This window comes from Perognathus longimembris, chromosome 11 (genome assembly GCF_023159225.1).
Source record: "Perognathus longimembris pacificus isolate PPM17 chromosome 11, ASM2315922v1, whole genome shotgun sequence".
NCBI classification, from domain to species: Eukaryota; Metazoa; Chordata; class Mammalia; order Rodentia; family Heteromyidae; genus Perognathus; species Perognathus longimembris.
Genome location: NC_063171.1, coordinates 57153801 through 57170858, shown reverse-complemented (window position 1 = coordinate 57170858; position 17058 = coordinate 57153801). Strand labels below are relative to the sequence as shown.

Below are 17058 nucleotides of genomic sequence, written 5' to 3'. Positions count from 1 at the left end.
AAACCAGGAGCCTCGTGTATGCTTGGTAAGCACTATACCACTCAAGCGACTCCCCTTCCTTTTGGCTTTTTAAAATTCTATTTTTGAAATAGGCACTTGGTTAATCTTGCCTGGGCTGACCTCAAACTCAAAGTCCTGCCTCTACTTCCCCAACAGCTTGAGATTATAGGCATACATCACTATATGCTGTTCTTAACCTCCTAGGAAAGATTCTAGAGGATAGGAACTAAGACTCACTCTACCTTTGTAGCCCCTAGTTCTTAAAGAATAGGAAAAATGATAATGATGATGATGGTGGTTCCCTAAGCCAGCATTTGTTTTTCTTTTACTATTCTTTGGTATGTAATTTACTGAAGTTCAGTGCTACAGTGTCAGGAGTTTAGACTACTTTGTATCCTATACATCAAGATTTAGAATAAATACCTTGGTTAAAGATACATCCCAGCACCTCACACACTTTTCCTTCTCTCTTTTCAGTTAGTTCCATAATCCAGGACAGTGTTCAGATGTCTTTCACTGTACAATAATGCTGTTAGTGTAAAGCTGCATACAGATATACGGTATAGGATTTTTGTATCTGTCTTCTTTTGCAAAGTATGTTTGAGTGCCATCCCTGTTTTTAGCCTCTAATAGTTTCTTCCTGTTTCGTGCTGATCTATACCACCCAAAGGCCAAAAGCGTGCGATGGAAAAGAGTCAACAGTGAGCGCATGAGAGGGCAGGGAGCCTGGCAGTGCTGGCATCCGGATCTCCACAATACCCAGAACTTGCTCAGAGACATGGGGTGATCTTATTTCAGTCCATTGCCATCTGCCTCCTTCTGGGGGTCTGAAGCTCACTGTGTATTTAAGGCATTGAGGATAAGTGGAAAGAAGTTATTTTTGCTAGTGCCGTTGCAAAGACACAAGGACTAGCCTCCAACTTCTTTTTATAGTATTCTGTAAGATTTAAAGTCAGGCTGTAGGAATCTACATGAGTTATTCAACACATGGGGAAAACCTCAGCTTCAAGCTCATTTGATCACATTTAAGAACAGTAGGCTCTTTGGAACAGAATTTTCCTTCCCCATACTCCTATGGCTCTCTCGGCGTAGGGTCAGACAGGTGAATGTAGAACAGGACATTCACTGTCCTCAGGCGTAGCTGGAGTCCTATGAGTGCTAAGTACATGGACAGAGTCTGTAACATCAGTATCATGTACATCATAGTAGCACCTGAAGGATCTTGGTTTTCCTACCACAAAATCTTATCAAGGCCTATATTCTTCCTTTTGAGATGAACGTGAAATGGGCATTATAACAGCCATTTATCTTCTCTTGGTCTTTTCTAGACTCTCCGAGTGAGACTATCAGCTGGTAAAGGGTTAATGAGCTATGGACTCAAGTTATCATATATCTGGATGGGCTGTCATTAAATTCTTATAAAAATTTGATTTCCCCTGAGAGGGTTTCCATCAAACATTTATATAACCCAGAAATGGCCAGGGGATCTCAGCATGGCCACAGAACTCATCAAAAGCCATGGAAAGCATGCTTTGTCCCCGATGTGAGTGAAATAATGTGCTGCCTGTACTCACCGGGGTTCTCCAGGGAATAGGATGAAATATTCCAATCTCATTTACCTAACCTTGCCAGATATTACTTCTTCACTGGAGGTTTAGTTTTGCCCTACAGATATGTCGATGGTCAAGTCTCTGGGAAAGCTATTCTGAATCTCCCAGGTTAGTTCGAGCCATGGAGTTGCTGGGGAACACACTGTAAGTCATACCTCCACTCATCCACACAGAGAAGCACAGAAGAGTCATATCAATAAAGACAGCCTTGCAGCCCCAGAACACACTTGCTTTCTTTATACCCTACCCAGTGAGCAACACTGACGGGTTCGGTGACCACATCTCTTCATTTGACTTAGGTCAGCCTTCAGCCTATGTAGATGACTTCCCTAAAGGCCAGAAACTGTATTTGTGGCATCAATCCACAGAGTTCTATTGGACACCTACTGAGAGCAAGCCTTCAAGGGGAGGGATGTAAATAGAGCCAGGCCCCTAAGACACATATTCATTCAGTTGGAGTATAGGAGATGGCCAGCCTCAGAATGTTCTGGGTTGCGTGAGGGCCACGAATGAACAGAGTTCTGAGGGGAGGCCAGGGCAATGGTGGCCAGGGATGAAGCGCTGGCTAGAATCCTGGCTGCTGGGAATCTGTTTTGGATCTTGAAGATTGGGTTTAAGTCCAGCAAGTGAGAGGAGTAGGAAACATTTCAGGAAGAGAAAAGGCTGGGAGCTCAAGGACAGAATTTGGTAGTGTTTGTAAGAGTCTTCGTGGTGCCAGAAACGTGTGAATATATCTCCTGTTAGCCTCACAACAGTCGCGAGGCTCACACTGCCCCCAGCTGAGGCTCTGAGGAATTAAACAGCTTGCCTTTGGTCACATAGTTGATTGGATGCCTATATTTTTCCAGCATTCTGCCTTACACAGAGAGTACATCATTGGAGTAGAGCAGAGAGGCAAGAGAGATGATGTTGGATGGGCAGACTGCAGACAGATTACACTTTGTTCTACCTGTTTGCCCTTGTTCAAGTTATTTAACTTCACTGAGCTGCAGTTTCCTAGTCTGAAAAATTAAGATAACACCGTCTTCATTGGGGGTAATTATAAGGATTAAAATGTAGAACATGCATAATGCACTCAGTATACCAGCATATAGTAAACATCTTTTTTTCCCCCAAAACCGAGGTAGGTGGAGTTTAGGAAAAAATATAAAGTATTTTGGGTTCTTCAACAAGAGCAAGTAAGGCACATTTTAGTACAGTGAAGCAGATAGCACTGGTATAAGATTGTGAATTAGTACAGAGTAGTGAAAATGAAGAGGAAAGGGATTTCCTAAAATACATGAAAGACATTAGTCTTTCGTGTATGTTTGTGCATGTGCACCCTGGTACTGGGGCTTGAACTTGGGGCACCTTTTTTGGGGGGTGGGGGTGGTTCAAGCCACACCTCCACTTCCTATAAAGGTTTTTGAAGGACAGCCAGCCCCCCTCCAGCTCTTCTTCCACCTACCTACATACACCAGCGACAGCACTCCTTCCATTCTACTAGGCTGATCAGCATAGAGTTCATGATCAAGGTCTATAGCGAGCTAGGCAGGAAGGCTTGCAGGTTCACAGGCAGCCTGGCTAGGTCAGCAGCATCTCTCAGAGGAAGAAGGCCCTGCACGTGCAGCTTTCCAATCAGCTGCCTTTGTCTAGTTTCCATTTGCTCTTCCCCCCAACTGAATTTAATGCCTTTCCATCCTCTGGCTCCAGTTATGCTGTAACTGCTGTTATTCTGTTGAAGCCAGGCACCTGCCAGAGCCCGTTGGCACTGAACCCAAAGCCCGGCCCAACGGATGCTCGAGCGCTGAGCTTCTTGTCAGATCCCTGGAAGGAGGAGGCATGTCACGTGCTTTCCCTTCCCCAATAGTGGCTGTTCCCAGTGTGATCATGATGCAAGCAAAAGGCTAAGAGGAGATTAATTTAGTGCTTGCTTGTGTAGTGAAATGACGATCAGACATATGGCCTTGCTCTACCCATGGTTCTTTGATGTTTCTTCTCAGTTTCCAGGACTCAAAGCTGCTTAAGCAATGGAGTAGATGATGGATGGCCAAGAAATTTGGATCTCTATGTCTTAGTGGAGGAAGGGAGATAGGGAGTATTCAAAATGCCATTGCAAAAAAGGCTGTAAGGGATTACATTTAATCCATGGAATTTTGAGACTGTTTCTCTAGTAGAAGAATTCCTTCTCTAAACCAGACACCTTACATGAAAGTCCTAACATACTGAATGTAAAATTGAAAAGAGCTGGCTTAGGTGAAGAAGATAAGAGTCTTCAAGTCCTGGTTGAGTTGCCCTATTATCCTCTTCCTAGGCAGTCTGAGCACTAACTCAGGTCTTGGAAAACCACTGGCCTGTTCGCATCTATTCATTGTACTGTCAAGGAAACAGATTTAGGCAGGTAGGAGTCACTATCCGAAGCTTATCTGACTTTACCTCTGTGTGTGTGTGTGTGTGTGTGTGTGTGTGTGTGTGTGTGTGTGTGTGTGTGTGTATACACATACACCAGTACTGAGGTTGGGGCTAGGTATCCTTCCCATTAGCTTTTGCTTTTTCACTCAAGGCTGGCATTCTACTACATGAGCCACACCTCCACATCCAGCCTTTTTATTTTTGCCAGTCATAGGTTTGAACTCAGGGCCTGGGCACTGTCCCTGAGCTTTTTCATTCAAGGCAAGTGATCTACCACTTTGAGCCCCATCACCACTTCCTTTTTTTTTTTTTTTTTTTTTGGTGGTGGTTAATTGGAGATGAGAATCTCATGGACTTTTCCTGCCCAGGCTGACTTTGAACTGTGATCCTCAGATCTCAGCCTCCTGAGTAGCTGGGATTACAGGCATAAACCAACTGCATCTACCATTGTTTTAAATACAGTTACCTCCTTCGTGCTGTTTTGTCATTTGTCACTCTAAAAAATCAGAACCCATTACAAAGTTATGAATTTCCCACTAACACTTATGTTTAGAACTTGTTAGTTTCCTAAATGCTGTTTCTGTAGGGCGGGAACTTTAGGACAGATTTCCACTGTGCAGCTCATGCCTGTCCTAGAACACTGAGTTGGTGGGATAATGACTCATAGTCAGCCTCCCATTCTCCTCTTCTCCCACCTAAAGCTGAATTTATAAGAATTTCCTGCTGCTGTAGCGTTCTGGATTTTTGACCCCTGGCGGCTGCAATAGCCTGGCATGGTTGGTATGTCATGACTTAACCACAGCAACCCTCAGGGAATAACAGGCTATATTGTAACTGTTGAATTTTGTCATAATGGCATCACCAGATAAGTCAGAAAACAGGAGAGAATTCTTTAACTCTTGGTTCTGCTCTTGTTTAGGGACTAGCACTAAATAGCACTTGATAAAATCATGTCACTGCATACTTTTCCATCTTGCCACATCACCATCTTCTAGGGCATGTTTAAACGATTGAATTAGAGGCCTTCTTTCCCCTTTACAGCTAGGTTCCATGAAGAAGTCAACTCTGCCCTGGGCGTCAACTCCTTTTCTGTCAAGCCTTGAGTTGTCTGTGGTATGCTCATGTCTCTTCTCCTTCCCACAGCAGTGTTGTGATCTAGGCTACCATGCTAGCCTGAACCGGGCCCTACGCACCTTCCTCTCTGCTGAATTAAATCTGGAACAATCAAAACATGAGGGTCTAGATGCCATCGAGAATGCCGTAGAAAACCTGGATGCCACCAGTGACAAGCAGCGCCTCATGGAGATGTACAACAATGTCTTCTGCCCCCCTATGAAGTTTGAGTTCCAGCCCCACATGGGGGACATGGTAAGGCCTCCCATATCCTCATACATACCTGCCCCAGGGACTTGAGTATACTTTCACTACACAGAGTGCATGTCATCCTGGCGGAGAGCTCTTCCTGCCAGGTATATGAGGCACTTCCCCACTCTTTTGGTAAATATCCCATGAGCACCTACAGGCTTCTAGGTTTGTCTGTGAATGTTGAGGATTAGAGCCCTTAGGTAGCTTATTGTCTGGTAACTTGAGCCTGGGAGAGAGTTAGAAATAGTCGTAAGCGGGGCTGGGGATATAGCCTAGTGGCAAGAGTGCCTGCCTCAGATACACGAGGCCCTAGGTTCGATTCCCCAGCACCACATATACAGAAAACGGCCAGAAGTGGCGCTGTGGCTCAAGTGGCAGAGTGCTAGCCTTGAGCGGGAAGAAGCCAGGGACAGTGCTCAGGCCCTGAGTCCAAGGCCCAGGACTGGCCAAAAAAAAAAAAAAAGAAAAAAGAAATAGTCGTAAGGAGGTAACAACTGGTGTGTTCTAAAAATCATTCTGAGCTCAGGATGGTAGAAGAAAAGTGGAGGAAGGGTGCTCCTAGTGGCAAGGCTAGAAGAGGAGCTGAGGAGGAAGAGGAGGCCCCAGGAGGCCTCCACAGGGGAGGGAAGTCTAAGCAGAGGAATGATGTGATCTTTGGTCATTTGGCAGAGACCTGGAGGATCTATTCTCCTGAGTCTAGAAGATTGGGACGAAGAGTGTAGTTTGCTTGGTTACTGAACATAGTGTACTTCTAGAAAGGACAGGAGCTGAAATGGAAGGTTTGGTGTTGGTTAGCCCCAGCACAGAAACATGAACATAGGGACCATATTTTAATTTTGTCACCTCCAATGACTACAGTAAAAAGGGTCTAGGTAAACTAAAGAGAGAGGACAAAGGAGCAACCTACCTTTCATTGCTCTCAGACTTTCATTTCTACTTCTGGTGGTTGTGCATCCAAAGCATCAAGAGGGACCCTCATTCCTGCCGGTAGGAACCACCGTTTCACCTACTCATTAAAGCAAGGGAGGATGTAATTGGCTTACATGACAGAAAGAAGCAGGGTAGACCTTCAGGCAAGGTTAGATTTAGGAGCAGGAATTTTGCCAATACTTGGTTTTTCTTCTCTCTTTTCACTGCCATCCTTAAATAGGCCCTTATCCCTTTGGAGGCCAGCCTCCCTCCTTATAGGCTAAAATCCAGGGGGAAGAGTATCTGCCTCCCTCCATAAAGGCCTCACAATATCTCACTGTGTCTTGTTGGTTTTGATTGGGTGATGTGCTTACTCTGGAGTCAGGCATTGCAGCTAGGTATCCATTAATTTACTGACTTGTGCCAGGATCACATGCTTTATCCAAAGCAAGGAATGGTAGGTTTGGGAAATTCACATGACCAAAGAAGAGACCAAAAAGCAGCAGGGTTCTCTCATCAGGCATGGGACTTCTTAGAGTTAACACCTAGACTAGAAAGCCCTGCTCCAGCATTACAACTGTAGCAGTGTAACCAAATAGTTCACTCTTGTCAGTACACCACCATGGAGGATAGGACCTTTCTATCCTATTGTCAAAACTGTGATGATTGTTTTCGTCTCCTTCTTGGGGAAAACCAGCTTCCTGACAGTTTGTTTCCATTGCTGTGGTTTAGGAGTTGTCAGTATCTGAACAGATGGCGAAGTGAGATTTCAGTATGTGTAATTAGGTTTGGGGAAAGGGGAGAAGGGGTATCACAAAGTGCCCCCCCCCCACTCCAGGAAGCCCCATTCCTCACCTGCCCTGGCTTCTGGTCAAACTTGCCTTCTAAGCCCTTTCTCCAGCTGCCACTGAGATCCTTCCCAAGAATCAGTGAAACTCGGACACCAGCTGAGTGGACTGATGCATTTTTCTAGTATTGACTGAGTTTCCTTCTGAGCCAAACAGCTTGTCTCCATAAAGGGGGAATCCAGATGCTGGGTACTCAGGCCCCTCCTCACCCTGTCAGAGCCACATTTCCATACTCCAGAGCACAGCTGGAGTGCATTACCTTGCACCCTGGCAGAGGATCACTGCCAAAGCATGCATCAGCAACTCTTCTGCTTCTTAAAGGAACAGACCTGGAGGTGGCTTTCCCTCCATGATTTCCCCTTGAAAGGTGTGGGTTACTTTAAAAAAAAAATAGCTCATTTTTTTTTTCTGCCTGGGCATTTCCTTTATGTGATATGACTGATCAATGACTGAGCCAGGCAGAGTAAGGGCCAGACCTAGAGCTTTCAAAGGTTTTATCCTAGCAGCCCTAAGAGTAGAAATAGAAAGATATGAGACTGTATGTCATTCTTGTTCTGTGCAGCCTGTCTGGCCCCATCAGTGTGGGTTTTCTGTAGACTGTGGAGGCTGCCGGCAGGAGCTGCCTGGAAGTCCTTGAACTAAGGCCAAAGTTGGGGTGGCATTTGACCGGAAGTCCTGAAATTGGCCAGAGTCCCACACTGACTGGTGTTCTGGGGCCCTCAGCACATGAATTGAAGCCAGACACTCCCAGATGTAATAGGAGGTGGTTCCTGGCTCCACTCTTGGTGCCCCCAGAGTCATATGGGGCTCTAGATGCCTGACGGGTGACATCAGGCAGCCCAAGAATTTTACTCTTGGCACCAACCCGTTCTGGCCACTGAGCTCTCTCCATTGTGTCTACTTTTCTAAGAGTCAGAGTCAAGTCAGCCCTCTTCAGATCTGTGAGTGGGCTTGGGCCAGCCTCTCAGCTGGGGAAAGAGGTCAAATCAGTTGGGAGCTTAAAAGCCAAAGAGGAAAAGGTCAGGTCCTAGCCCCTTTTCATTTGAAGAGAGATTTTTGTCTTTGAAGCAAGAGAATGATCTTTGAGCGTGTGAATGTGCCCACTTCTTGCTGCAGAGGAAGGAGCCCAGTTCTTCCCAGGTGTGTCTCTTCAGGTGAGAACAGGTAGCAAGGTAACAGGAGCTGCCTCCACATGGCTCCTGGCCCCCAACTGTCTTAGCCTTCTCAGTCATCCCTCAGTCATCCCAGGAACTAGTACTGGAGTCACACCCCTATCAGGAGACAGAGATCAGCTGTCCTTTCATCATAGTAATCCCTGGGGAAGGGCAGGGGACAAAGGGTCCTCTCCCACACAGATCTAGAGTAAAAAAACGATAGCTCTGCCAGATGCCTTGCCCTCTGGAGCCTTCTAGCATAGCTTGTGAACTCGTTCCCGGCTTCACGCTTGCTCTCATTGAGTCAGAACTCTCATGCATGGCCCAAATTTATAAACACATGCTGGCTGCCAACAGCAGCAAGTTAGCCTCCTGACCCACTTCTCTCCTACTTTCACTCTGTTACATGAAGGCGGAGGTGGCCACTTGGACCTCGGGCAGGAAATCCTCGCTGTGCCAAAGCCATTGTGTTCCTAGAGCTGGCTCTGCTGGGGTACTTGTCCAACCTTCCCTGGAGCCGCATGCCTGCCCTGCCCAGCAGATGGCTTCCAAACACATACCCTTCCCATTCCTTTCAGGTGCTCTTTGGTCCTAGAAGAGCCTCATACATGTCGATTAAGGATTTTATTTCCACATAGAAACTGCAAGTCTTGCACTTTGAGTATGAGCAGTTTTGTGGGTAGTAACAGGAACTCTGGAACACCAAGAGCCATGTCCTCTTCCTCACCTCGTATTCCTTTCTTCTGGCAGGCTTCCCAGCTCTGTGCCCAGCAGCCTGTCCAGAGTGAGCTGGTGCAGAGATGCCAACAACTGCAGTCTCGCTTATCCACACTGAAGATTGAGAATGAAGAGGTGAGTTTGCTACCTAGGAGGCTCAGAGCCACTGTCTCTCTGCATGGTGCTGTTGGCTTCTGGCTGCTGCCTCTCTGGGAGCAGGTGGAAGGAGCATGCCGAGAATGTCCGGGCTGCCACAAACATTTCCTAGCCAAATGTAGGCTTGGACTTTCCCCGATACATCCTGCCCTTGAACTCCAGGAAGTTGCTCCTGCATTGCCAAAGATTGTGCTCTATTTTGAGCTTTTGCAAAATGCTTTTTTTCCCCAACTACACAGTTAATCAAAATGGCACTTGGCAGCTGTGTGAACGATATTGTGTCTCTGAAACCACCCCCTCGTGCCTGGCTTTTTCCAGCATTTTCAAACAAACAGAGTCCTTTGACTTTGGCACTTCAAACATCTCCATCCTCTTAGGAAAGGATGACTTTCTTCTGGGACCAGCATATTTTCTTTCAATAACTACTTCAAAAGAACAGTTTGATGGCCCAGCTTTCTACTTGAGCTCACATGGCTTTTTCCCTTGTATCTCAGTCTTATTTTAACAGGAATACCAGAAAGAACTGGAGATGGGCTACTTAGATATCCCTTAAGGGAGCAAATTCATTGATTGACTCATTGAAAGTCATGAAACAGAACCTGAGGCATTACAAGACTATGCCCATTACATGTTGTTGGATAGGGTTGGTTTGGATTTGTTTTATTCTCTTTTCCTTAGCACATCCATTATGGTAAAGAGCTATTATTAAAGTTTTAAAGCAACCATTAAGTAAAAGAACCAAGTTGAGTACCTAGCACAAAGTGGGTAGTGGTTGTTATATTCCCACTGGAGAGGAAAGCATGCTAAAGCGGAGCCCATGTGCACTTATCACTCAGCCATGTTGGGTTAAGAGGTAGAGCTGTACCCTCTGCTGGCATCCTCCATCTTTCCCCAGCCCCCACTGCCTTTCATATTACTCCAGGCTCCTTCATCACCTGTTATTTTGCAGCCTGTCTGCCCCCCGTGCATTATGTTGGTCTTGACTTTACAGGTAAAGAAGACAATGGAGGCCACCCTACAGACCATCCAGGACATTGTAACTGTTGAGGATTTTGATGTGTCTGACTGCTTCCAGTACAGCAATTCCATGGAATCTGTCAAGTCAACCGTCTCTGAAACTTTCATGAGCAAGCCCAGCATTGCTAAGAGGAGAGCCAACCAGCAAGAGACAGAGCAGTTTTATTTCACGGTAAGGGAACTTAAGCAGCATCAGCAGGCACTGAGGCACTCAGGGAGATTCAGAACTCAAGAGTCTTTGTCAGGTGTCTGAAAGGCAGGCTTTGAATAGCCTAGATGAAAATCAGAGCATACTTGGAGACAACTCTGCACTTCACACGACAACGTGCACTCTGTATATGCCAGGCAGGGATCCCAAGTGAAAGAATGACTACTCCCTGATATATTACCAAGACGGTAACTTTCAAAAGTAATTTTTAGCTAGCTGGTGCTCTGAGCTACAGAGCATCAAAATAGAAGAGACTTTGTCTCTTCGTTCTCAGGAACTATATTCAAATATCTTGGCTAACATATTCCCCCTGCCCCCCCCTCCCCGGGGAAGGGGTAGTATTGGGATTTGTACCCAAGGCCTTATACTTGCAAGGCAGGTATTCTACTACTTGAACCATGCCTCATCCCCTTTTTATAAGGCTTTAATTACTTTTCAATCAGGGTCTTAAATGTTTTTCTCAGAGCCAGCCTGTGACCAAAGTCCTTCTACTTAATAACTTCAAAACTTGTGTTTAGCTGGAATCATGAGTGCTCACTGCCACACCTAATTTATTTGTTGAGTTGAGAATCACACTGACTTTTTGCCAGGGCTGGCCTTGAACTGAAATTTATCTGATCTTGCTTTTCAAGTAGTTGTGAGTCCCTGCACCCAGCCCTTAAAAAGTCTAAAAGTCACTTCAACTTACCTATTGTTGGGAAATTATTTTTTAATTATTGTTAAAGTGTAAAGGAACTCAAATATGTAGCATGGTTAATTTTCAGAGAATTCCGAAATACTGTCTTTCATTGTTCATGTGTCTCCAGCCTCCTTTTAGACAGATGGACTCTTTTTCAGATAGTGTTAACAACCCTTTGGAAGGTTGCTAGCTGGTCTTTGGTGCTACTTTTTAATAATTAAGTTATTTTGAGCTTGCCAAATAGGATTTATTGCCTGGACTAAAATTTATTTCCTACTTTCTGATGACCAAGAAAGGAAAAATGAAGTCTGCAGATGTGAGATGAAATATGGCCAGTGAATATGCATACTGATTCCGAATGAAAGAAATTAACTTGTTTTTTGTCATGAAGCACAGTCTGCCTTCAGTGAAATTGAATTTTTCCTCCAACTGGAACAATTTGTTTAATTCTTCTTTGAACATTGCCCTTTCTTCATTAAGAACACTAATTATTTTTAAATTTTTTTTCTTACGTCTGTTTTTTAATTAGTTAAGCTCAGAATCTTTGAGGTTTTTTTTTTTTTAATCCCAGAGAAGACTTGAAAAGGAGTGACTTAAGAATATTACTCTTCTAAAATAACTTCAGGAAAAAAAACTGCTATACAAAGAAAAACATGCTCATTATACAAAACTTAGAAGTAAAAGGAAGAAAATAAAAGTCATCTGTAATTGTACTACATAGAGATATGATAGTTTAGGTAGAATATATCTATAACCTTCCAGTCTTTTTTCCTCTCCATATATAGATACACATATAAGCGTTTTTAGTTTCTTTATAGTTTATATTTTTTAAACAATTTCAGCAGATTGCTTTTTGAAATTTAGAAAGCAATATTCCATTGTTTGTGATGCATGATTAGCAACCTGGATGAAGGGCACTAGAAAAGCATCACACACAAGGTGACTTTGTGCTTGATCTTGAAGGACAAATAAACTGGGTAGAGAATTGGGGACAATTATATTCCTCAAGTAAGGACCAGCATGTGCAAAAACCTGGCTTACATGTGGATAGAGCCTCTTGACTCCAAGGGAGGCTGTTTTGCTCCAGCCCTCATTATCTACATTATTTAAGAAGCTTGCTGAATATTCTCTAGAAGCTTTTTATTTATTTATTTTGTCATGGGGCTTGGACTTAGGGCCTGGATGCTGTCACTGAGCTCTTTTGCTCAGGCTAGTGCTCTACTACTTTGAGCCACAGTGCCACTTCTGGTTTCCCGGTAGTTAATTGGAGATAAGAGTCTCGTGGACATTCCTGTCCAGGCTGGCTTCGAATCATGATCCTCAGATCTCAGCCTCCTGAGTAGTGAGCCACCAGTGCCCAGCTCTAGAGGCTTTTAATAAATAGCAGGGTTATTCAGCTACTCTCTCTGGGCTTCTAAGATATAAATGACCTAATCTTAGGACATTACAGAAGACTTGCACTTCTTAAATTAAGAAGTTTGTGACATAAAATCTGTACCTAAGATGTTTTTTGTCAGAATTACTTTTTGGCTTAGATGAATCTATAACGTTTGTACTTAGAGTAGACCTATTCAGAAATGGCCCTGTTCAAACAGGTGACCTCTTTAATTCTGCCCACCATTTTGTGGCCTTGTATCTGAATGCACTAATATCCTATAACACATTCTCTGTCTTTTGTGGCCATGCTGCTACTTACCAAAATGGTGTGCAAATTTCCTTGACTAACAGGAATCGTTTTTGTCTGGGCTTGTCCAGTAACAGATTTACAAGAGAGTTCATCATTTTTGTGACTGGTGCCTGAAATGTGTCAGATAATTTATCTCATGATAAAAGAACTTTTTTTTTTTTTTGGATGGTGAAATGCGCATTTGAGAAAAGGAGCCCATGTTAAATGAGGCCCAGGCTTGCCAAATCATACAAAGCCCTCTGGTGCTTCTACAAATGGTTCCCTCTTTGTTTCTTTATGTCCTTCAAAAGCATTCAAGCAGCACATTTTGGAAGCTCTCTCTTGGAAGAATTGGGAAGAGGCTCCTTGTTATAGCTTCCACTCCTGGATAGTTGTTCTGGTGATTAAGAGGTCTGTTGGGATCATTTTCTGACTGCTTGTGGCTGTCATCAGATTAATCTCAGGTGACATGAGTTGGACCTCTGAAGCATGTCCTAAAACTCCATTCCTGGAATCTCAGAAAAACTATCATGAAATTTTAAAATTTGAAGTGATTTTCAAAAATTGTGTGTAATCAGCCGGCGCTGGTGGCTCACGCCTGTAATAATCCTAGCTACACTCAAGAGGCTGAGATCTGAGGATTACAGTTCAAAGCCAGACAAGGCAGGAAAGTCTATGTGACTCTTATTTCCAATTAGCCACAAGAAAACCAGAAGTGGTTCTGCAACCCAAAGTGGTAGAGCACTAGCCTTGAGCAGAAAAAGTTCAGGGACAACACCCAGGCCCTGAGTTTAAGCACTATGACTAACAACAACAACAACAACAACAACAAAAATTGTGTAACCCAGTCTTCTCATTTGAAAGTTTGTTTTTTTTTTTAATGCAGAGGATGGGTAGCTTGGTCACAGTCTTCAACAGTAGCTGTCTGGTCCCAGGTACTAGGCTTTTCCTCTATGCACTGTTGAAGTAGAGCTAAAGAGAAAGACTCGGGAATAGTGAGCTGTTTTCCCTCCTTGTTTACCATAGTGAGGAGATTCAGCCTACTATCCTTGGCTTTGACTGTCACTCATCTTCTGTAACATCATCCAGTAATATCTCCTTTTCTTGTTGCCTTTTATATTGCGATTGTTAAATGTACATTTTTAAAAGATGCAAAGATTTTAGGACTGGGGATATGGCCTAGTGGCAAGAGTGCCTGCCTCTTATACATGAGGCTCTGGGTTCGATTCCCCAGCACCACATATACAGAAAATGGCCAGAAGTGGCGCTGTGGCTCAAGTGGCAGAGTGCTAGCCTTGAGCAAAAAGAAGCCAGGGACAGTGCTCAGGCCCTGAGTCCAAGGCCCAGGACTGCCCAAAAAAAAAGAAAAAAAGATGCAAAGATTTTAGAAAGCTGTACAGGAAAAAGTAAAGGTTGCCTTGTTCTTGGCCCCGATTTCTCCTTTCTGCCATTGTTTGAAACCAATTTCTTCTGTGTCCTTCCAGAGGTATTCTCTGCATAGGCAACCACTAATTAATAAGCAAATATTCTTTCAACCACTAATTAATAAGCAAATATTCTCTCAGTGCAATAAATTACATTAGAAATCTACTAACATAAAACAGAAGGACCAAAACCATGTCACTCACACTGTTCTTCACTTTGCTTTTATCATTTAATATGCTCTGGATATTATTTTTATGTTAATCTAAAAAGATCTGCCTCCTTTTTCAGTGGCTGGATAGAATTCTGCTGTGTGCATGTATCATCATTATTTCTCATGAACAGCAATGTTTAGCCAAGAGTTATCAAATCCCAAGAGGCTGGTGTTTCTCCTAAGTATTTCTTTGGAGAAGGGAGCCTTAGAGTAAGGGGGTTTTGTATGGAGGGCAAGGTGGGGGTGGGGAGGACTAAGGACTGTGAGCCCGTAAAATAACAAAGCCAGATTGCCTGAATTCTTAGAGACAGGTCTGAGTAAGGTAATGGGGGGAAAGCCAGTGCCTTCTTTGAAGCAATGTGTCCAAACCACTAAATTTGAGAGTGTGTCTGAGACTTGGCTTTTTTAATCTTGCTATTTTGTAGGCTTGCAGGTACAAATGACTGAGTGCTCTACTAATTAAACTGGGGAGATGTGCTCCATTTAAAGTTTACTCTATTATGTATTCTGTCTAACAGCTGTTTCCTGCTTTAAAAATTGACAAGGAGGAGGGGAAATGTCAGCATGCCTCGATGGTGGGAAAGCAGGCACAATAATGACATCTGTGTGTCTCTGTACGTAGGGCTGGCTGGGCCTAGCTCACGCCTCCTCCACCCCACCCCCTTGCTGCAGTGGGTAGTAACAGCCTGGGGTTCACACAGATTAAGTCTAATGCATACCCAAAGCTCTATGATTTACACCCCTATGATGAGTATATGTGAAGGGAAGAAATCTTTTTTAAAAAATGGAAAGTATTCTTGTGCCCCTTGTTTTTTATAAACAAATAAAACAACTTTTTGAAATCCTGAAACCTTCTGCTTTGATTTAGCTTTCTTGGGTTTTTGCACAAAGCAGAGAAGCTTAGGAAGGGACTTTTTTCAGTTGACTGAGCAGGTGGTTCAGGTATAAGGTCTACTTTCTTGTCTATGCCTACCCCTGCACCAATCACAGTCCTCTTGGGCTTCCTGTTTTGACCTCAGCAACCTTATAGAAAAGATAGTATTCCCATTTTTCTGGAGTTAGAGGAATTAGTAAGCAGTAGAACTAGAATACCCCAAGCCTTTTCATTTTACTATAACCTAATCATCAGGGAGAAGGAGACTCAGAAAGAAAAATTACTATGTTAATACTTCTTAATAAATCAGCCTCATTGCTGACAGTACCACTTAGAAACTATTGAAATAAATTAGTGAGATCATAAAAATGGAATTGAAATTTCATAATGCAAAGAAATAAAACTGAAGTACCTAATAGACTCATTGACTCCCTTTTTAATTTTTTTGTAGAAATTTTGATATTATTGAAGGTAAAAGTTAACCTGGGAAGCACTGATCAGACAGACTATTAGGAACTGGATTTATTGTGGCAAAATGGCATGTCTGGGTAAAGTGAAATCCTCAGGTAATTGCTGTCAGAGTTGAGGATGTAGAATGAACAAAATGTAGTTACCTAGTAGTAACAAGTATTTGGAATAAGGAAAAGGGTCAGGTGCCAGTGGCTCACATCTGTAATTCTAGCTACTCAAGAGGTTGAAATCCAAGGATTGGGGTTTGAAACTAGCCCTAACAGGAAAGTTCATGAGACTTTTATCTATAGTTAACCACACACACACACACACACACACACACACACACACACACACACTATTGAAGTGAAGCTGTAACTCAAATGCTAGAGCCTTGAGCACAAAAAGAGACTGTATCTAGGTCCTGCGTTCAAGCCCCAGAACCAACACACACACACACACACACACACACACACACACACACACACACACAACAATAACCCTCATTGCCCAAGAAAGTTTTGCAAATCAACAGCTTTTTGCCCAGCCTTTTAGGCTCCAGAAATCATAAGAAGCCACCTCTTTGTCCCTTGCCTTCAGTTGTCCAGCTCCTTCTTCTGTGCTCAGCAGCAACTGAACCCGTCTAGCTCACAGGAGAGGATAAAGGCAAGGTTATTTATCTCCAGAGGAGTGCAGACTTCTGGGTGGGGTAGAGATGGAGAACATGCCTGCAGACTCAACTCAGGGATATTTTTACCTTCCCATACTTGGCTAACCTAGATGCAAATGCCCAGCTGTGGTTTCCATGCCTACATGGGAATGCAGGTCACACCCTGACACAGTTTTGATCTTTCAGGATTTAATAGAACCTGAAAAGGTAATCCATCATAGCTCTTTATCAGATTGTTATTTATTTGAATGGTTCACCAAGTGACAGCCAGAGTTAGCTAGTGAGCTGTGAACAGGAATGAGAAAAAAAATGATTCGGAGAATCACAAGTAGAAACATGAGCAAGGAAGGAATTTGCACCATTTCCTTTTAGAATTTTGCTGTATTCTGAGCAGTTGAGTTGTGTTTTGAGGGCTACAGCCTCTTGGTAAATTTTCCTCATTAGGAAACTCTGGAGTCTCTTGGGATTTCTCTTCCAAAGAGAAGTCTTTGAGGGTTATGACTATTAGCAATGGATGTTTCCTAAAAGCTTTTCACCTCTGGGTCCCAAAGTACTATTCCAAGTCCACAATTAGTCACTAGTTGGGGATTAGGATATCACCGAGGGAAGACTTGACAGCAGGTGAGCTAGCAGCTGGAGCAGATGGAAAGGGGAAGGTGACACGAGAGCCTATTTCCATGCAGATGTTCTCGTGCAAAAGCATAAAGG

The 17058-nt window shown here is 43.6% G+C and overlaps 1 protein-coding gene across 3 annotated transcripts in view; it reads left to right on the top strand.

Moving 5' to 3' along the window:
- The window catches only part of Srgap2 (SLIT-ROBO Rho GTPase activating protein 2), a 239592-nt gene that overhangs the window by 176645 nt on the left and 45889 nt on the right, over positions 1-17058 (top strand). For 2 of the 3 annotated variants that reach the window (XM_048357033.1, XM_048357035.1), the window contains exons 8-10: positions 5145-5369; positions 9028-9129; positions 10142-10339. In XM_048357033.1, coding sequence (XP_048212990.1) covers positions 5145-5369; positions 9028-9129; positions 10142-10339 — 525 coding nt within the window. The remainder of the gene's footprint in view (positions 1-5144; positions 5370-9027; positions 9130-10141; positions 10340-17058) is intronic. The other variant, XM_048357034.1, reaches the window with a different exon arrangement.